This window comes from Colobus angolensis, unplaced genomic scaffold (genome assembly GCF_000951035.1).
Source record: "Colobus angolensis palliatus isolate OR3802 unplaced genomic scaffold, Cang.pa_1.0 Scaffold4, whole genome shotgun sequence".
Lineage (NCBI taxonomy): Eukaryota > Metazoa > Chordata > Mammalia > Primates > Cercopithecidae > Colobus > Colobus angolensis.
The window spans coordinates 2,278,061-2,283,982 of NW_012117376.1; the positions used below are offsets into that span (position 1 = coordinate 2,278,061).

At 43.2% G+C, this 5,922-nt stretch overlaps 1 protein-coding gene across 1 annotated transcript in view; it reads left to right on the forward strand.

The window, feature by feature from the left end:
• The window catches only part of SF3A3 (splicing factor 3a, subunit 3, 60kDa), a 39,381-nt gene that overhangs the window by 5,352 nt on the left and 28,107 nt on the right, over positions 1–5,922 (forward strand). Inside the window, exons 4-7 of the mRNA XM_011955275.1 lie at positions 1,068–1,120; positions 1,226–1,331; positions 4,426–4,498; positions 4,947–5,038. Of these exons, the coding sequence (XP_011810665.1) occupies positions 1,068–1,120; positions 1,226–1,331; positions 4,426–4,498; positions 4,947–5,038 (324 nt within the window). The remainder of the gene's footprint in view (positions 1–1,067; positions 1,121–1,225; positions 1,332–4,425; positions 4,499–4,946; positions 5,039–5,922) is intronic.

Genomic DNA, 5,922 nt, shown 5'->3' on the forward strand with positions numbered 1-5,922 from the left:
CTTAAAAAAATATATACATATATATATATATATATATATATGTATGTATACCGTATATTAGTGTTTTTCTCCCAGGATATTGCTTTAAAGTGTTTTGGACTACTAAACTGCATTTGTCTGGTAGTAGTTCAATTTATTAAAAGAAAAATAAGATGCTATTTAAATTTTTAAACAGGGTGATGAGTAAATGGAGGTTCATTTTACTACGTTCCTTACTCTTGGGTACGTTTGAAACCTGTTTAAAAAGGAATAAAAGACCTACTTGGACCTTCTAATTTGCAGGAGATGATCAGATTACAAGCTCTGAGCCCCAAAATACTCTGAAAACCAAGGATTTTATTTTTTTCCCCTTGGGTGATTATTTGGTGTCAAAATCTGACCTGATCTCACTTGACAGGTTTACTGGCCTGAACCTGTGATAGGCTTTTTGTGGTCTTTAATTTATCCCACTTAGTAAATAAGGTACAAGGTTTACTGCAGAACTGTGTGCTCCAGATTCCACTAGGGATGTTACATAATATGTGATACCTTTTCTGAACTTAAAAATTTCAAATTCTGAAACAAATCTGGTCCCAAAAGTTTTGGAGGAGGGACTATGTACCTGTACCATCCTGAATTAGTATATTTTGACTACAAAGGAAGCCTATGTAGTGTTTATTTAGCCTGTCTACTCCTCAGTCAAGCTTTTTGAAACAGTGAATATCATCTTTATCTTTGAGGATGTTAGGTGGGAGCTAGTGTTTAGCTAAAGAGGGTGAGTCTGTTACAAGGAAAGTTAGGCATCAGTGGTATGTAAAAATAGGAGCCACCCCTTAAATGTTATCATTTAGGTAATGTTCCAATCAACCTGCTTAAAAAACTAACCAGGAATCAGGGCTGTTAAAGGGCTATTGAAAAACTAACCAGGAAATAGGGCTGTTAAAGTTACTAGGAAGCACAGAACTGTTATGACCATGTCCATATCTCTTGAGATTGCCCTGGGCTTTGACTGGAAAGCCCTTGTTGTTTGCTTAGCTCTACATTTGTGCAAATTGCCTCATTCTGATGGTTTTGTATTTGCCTTTCAGAGGTATATGGAAGTCAGTGGGAACCTGAGGGATTTGTATGATGATAAGGATGGGTAAGTGACAGTCACAGCTAATTTAGGAGTTAGTGCTTCTGAGGAGCCATAGTTAGAGGACTGACTTTGTGCTCTATCTTCTTTGAAATTTTCCTGAAACTGCAGATTACGAAAGGAGGAGCTCAATGCCATTTCAGGACCCAATGAGTTTGCTGAATTCTATAACAGACTCAAGCAAATAAAGGAATTCCACCGGAAGCACCCAAATGAGGTATGTCCTCCGAAAAGTATTTTCTCCAGACCTATCTTTAAAGCATACTAAAGGAAAGGTATAAAAGAAACTGGACATGTGCTATTCAATTGCACTTCAAGAAAGAACTTGCCATTTAGGTGCAAGGACCATAGTTAGCTGACATCCTACAACTACAGTGTTTTCAGCATCTCCCTCAGCTTTTAAGCCAAGGCCGGCAGGGCGCGATGGCTCACACCTGTAATCCCAGCACTTTGGGAGGCCGAGGTCGGCAGATCACCTGAGGTCAGGAGTTCGAGACCAGCCTGACGAACATAGTGAAACCCCATCTTTACTAAAAATGCAAAAATTAGCCAGGCATGGTGGCATGCGCCTGTAATCCCAGCTACTTGGGAGGCTGAGGCAAGAGAATCACTTGAACCCGGGAGGCGGAGGTTGCAGTGAGCCGAGATTACGCCATTGCACTCCATCCTGAGGGACAAGAGTGAGACTTCATCTCAAAAAAAAAGCCAAGGCCACATTTCGTGGGCAGCTCCTGGCCAGTGACTGAGCACAGTATGGGTACTAGGGCCCAGCAATTTGGTCCACTGTGAGACTCCTCTGATGAGTAATCTTTGCTCCACAGCTCCCCATTGGGTGGGTCAAGATTTTGTCCAGTCTACATTGTGGTCTAGGCTATCCTGGCCTAATCCTGCTTTATCCTCCTTTTTATCTTTCACAGAAATTACTCCCCCCAATAAATTATGCTCCTAACTCTGTCTTTTTTTTTTTTTTTTTTTGAGATGGAATCTCACTCTGTCGCCCAGGCTGGAGTGCAGTGGCGCGATTTCTGCTCTCTGCAGACTCCACCTCCCGAGTTCACACCATTCTCCTGCCTCAGCCTCCTGAGTAGGTGGGACTACAGGTGCCCACCACCACGCCCGGCTAATTTTGTGTATTTTTTAGTAGAGACAGGGTTTCGCCATGTTAGCCAGCATAATCTCGATCTCCTGACCTCATAATCCGCCCACCTCAGCCTTCCAAAGTGCTGGGATTACAGGCGTGAGCCACCATGCCTAGCCCTCATATACCTTGGAGCTCACTTACAATAAGGTAGTTAAGAGAAAAAGGGCCTGGGAAGGCTTCCATCAGAAAGGTCACATCACCAATCCAGGTGATGTTGCCTTACAGAAGTTAAGCAAAAGAGAGTTTCAGAAAGGGCCGGGCGCGGTGGCTCAAGCCTGTAATCCCAGCACTTTGGGAGGCCGAGACGGGCGGATCACGAGGTCAGGAGATCGAGACCATCCTGGCTAACACGGTGAAACCCCGTCTCTACTAAAAAATACAAAAAACTAGCCAGGCGAGGTGGTGGGCGCCTGTAGTCCCAGCTACCCGGGAGCCTGAGGCAGGAGAATGGCGTGAACCTGGGAGGCGGAGCTTGCAGTGAGCTGAGGTCAGGCCACTGCACTCCAGCCCAGGCGACAGAGCGAGACTCCGTCTCAAAAAAAAAAAAGAGAGTTTCAGAAAGGCAGTCATGGTGTCAACTTATTGATTGATAACTGCTAGGATTGCTGTTTCATTAAAGTAGTAGGAATGGAAATCTGGTCACAAGGTAAAGATGGGTAATAGGGAAGTAGAAGTATGGAGTATAGAACATGCATTTGAAAGGCTGGTAGCAGCCAGGTTCAGTGGCTCACGCCTGTAATTCCAGCACTTTGGGAGGCTGAGTCAGGCGGATCACGAAGTCAAGAGTGAGACCAGCCTGGCCAACGTGGTGAAACCCATCTCTACTAAAAACACAAAAATTAGCTGGGCTTGGTGGTGCACACCTGTGATCCCAGCTTCTTGTGAGGCTGAGGCAGGAGAATCACTTGAACCCAGGACATGGAGGTTGCAGTGAGCTGATATCACTCCACTGCACTCCAGCCGGGGCAACAGAGCAAGACTCCGTCAAAAAAAAAATCTGGTAGGAAAAAGAAGGGGAGAAACAGGAGGGTATTGGGGAAGATAAAGAAGCATACTTATTTGAAGGAGCACAGGGAAAAAGGAAGAGATTAAAAACAGCAAAAAAATAGAGGCTGTTTATTGCAGTACATAGTGTGGAGGTAAGCGAAGGGATCCTCACACACATAGGCCCCTTGGAGGATAGAGAATGAGGTCTTCTGCTAACCAAGAGAGAATAAATGAATACCATTCTGATGTGTTAACCTTATTCCAGCCATGGTCAAAAGGTAACGAGGAATAAATGCTTAAATAACTGGTTAGAAGGATGCCCAGGATATACTAAGTGTCAGAAGCAAGTCTTTTATGCTAAAAAAAATAAAAATAAAAACGTATGCAGGCATGAATGTACTTGTACAAATACATATATTTAAATATATACAGCACTGTTTTCCAAACTTTGTGCATATTTGAGCCACCTGGGGATCTTTAAAATGTACTGCTACCTGCCTTCCTTTGATTTAATTGGTATCAGGTGCATCAGGATTTTAAAAAAAAAAAAAACTCCCCGGGTGATTCTTATATGCAGCAAAGTTTGGGAACCACTGGCATGGCAAAAGCTCTGTTAACAGTGGTTACCTGTTCTCAGGAGAATTAATAAAGGTGGACTTTTGAGGTTTTGTGAGCATGTGTTACTTCAGTGAGTTTTACTCAAACAATACAAAAAAGTGGGGAAAAACAAGGTAACTGGAAAACAGTAGTAGGTTCCTAGTGAAAAATCAAGGCCAAATAAATCATCAGAAGTCCAACTTTCTATGTATTTCATTTCTGTGATCTTGCAAATTTTACATTGAAAAATCCACCTGAGGTCGGGCACAATGGTTCATGCCTGTAATCCCAGCACTTTGGGAGGCCAAACTGGGCAGATCACTTGAGCTTAGGAGTTTAAGACCAGCCTGGGCAACATGGCAAAACCCTGTCTCCACTAAAAATACAAGAATTAGCCAAGCGTGGTGGTGCGTGCCTGTAGTCCCAGCTACTCGGGTGGCCAAAGCAGGAGAATTGCTTGAACCTGGGAAGTAGAGGTTGCAGTGAGCCAAGATTGTGCTAGTGTACTCCAGCCTGGGCAACAGAGCAGAGTCCGTCTCAAAAACAAAAAAGAAAAATCCACCTAAGCTTTTACTTTTCCCCTCAGATCTGTGTGCCAATGTCAGTGGAATTTGAGGAGCTCCTGAAGGCTCGAGAGAATCCGAGTGAAGAGGCACAAAGTAAGTAGAGGTGAAAATTTCATTCGGCACCAGCAAAAGTACAGGTTAATTACAGCTCAGATTTGCAGCCATGGCCTCAGATATATTTATAGCCAGGATTTCTTGCTGGTTTTGTCTTTGCTGGTTTCTGGGCTAGAGTAACATCCTAAATTGGTCTTGGGCGCGCAATGTTCATTTTGTTCTCTCCTACCTCACATTTACTGGCTTGGAAAGCCAAAGATTGTTCACTTTAGTTCACAATACTAAAATGAGTCAGCCCTTGTTACCTTGTAAGAGAACACTCACTTTTGATCTCACTTAACTTATTGGAGGTTATATTGTGAGCAAAGGGAGGACATTTGGGTGAAGTGCTGCCTCAGGAAACTAGGAACAAGCAGTCCATTTGAGAAAGTAAGTCCAAGAGAGTGCTGTGTATAAACTGAATCATTGATGTATCTGATTCCCTCAGACTTGGTGGAGTTCACAGATGAAGAGGGATATGGTCGTTATCTCGATCTCCATGACTGTTACCTCAAGTACATTAACCTGAAGGCATCCGAGGTAAGACCTGGGAAAGGGCAGAGAGGTTCTGATTCTCGAAGTGAGTCAGGACACTAGACTGGGACTAGTAGACATGAAGCCATTGTAAAGTGTCTTCCTTGTGTTTTAAAACTGTTATGTAAATATTAAAGAGGTGATATGCTTTCTTGGAATGAAATATTATTCAAAATGAAGTTTTCTACAGTGAAAACAAACATTTATTTATTAATAAAGTTTATGTTTTTATTTTTGAGATGAGGTCTTACCATGGTGTGATCTTTGCTCACTGCAACCTCGACTTCTGGGCTCAAGTGATCCTCCTGCCTTAGCCTTCTGAGTAGTTGAGGATACAGGTGCATACCACCACCACACTTGGCTAATTTTTGTATTTTTTGTAAAGATGGGATCTTGCAGTGTTGCCCAGGCTGGCCACAAACTCTTCACCTCAAGTGATCCTCCTGTCTCAGCCTCCCACAGTGTTGGGATTCCAGGCATGAGCCACTGTACCCAGCCCATTATCAATACAACAAGCGTATTCTACCTTTGCCAAAATAAATCTTTTTTTTTTTCTTTATTTTTGAGACAGGGTCTCATTTTGTCACCCAGGCTGGAGTGCAGTGGCATGATCTTGGCTTGCTGTATCCTAGACCTCCTGGACTCAAGTGATGGATCCCGCCTCAGCCCCAAGTACTTGGGACTATAGGCGTGTGCCACCATGCCCAGCTAGTTTTTTGTATTTTGTGTAGAGATGGAGTTTTGCCATGTTGCCAAGGCTGGTCTTAAACTCCTGAGCTCAAGCAGTCCGCCTGCCTTGGCCTCACAAAGTGTTGGGATTATAGAAGTGAGCCATTGCACCCAGCCTTACATAAGATTTCTTTAAAATTTTTTTTTTTTTTTTTTGAGAC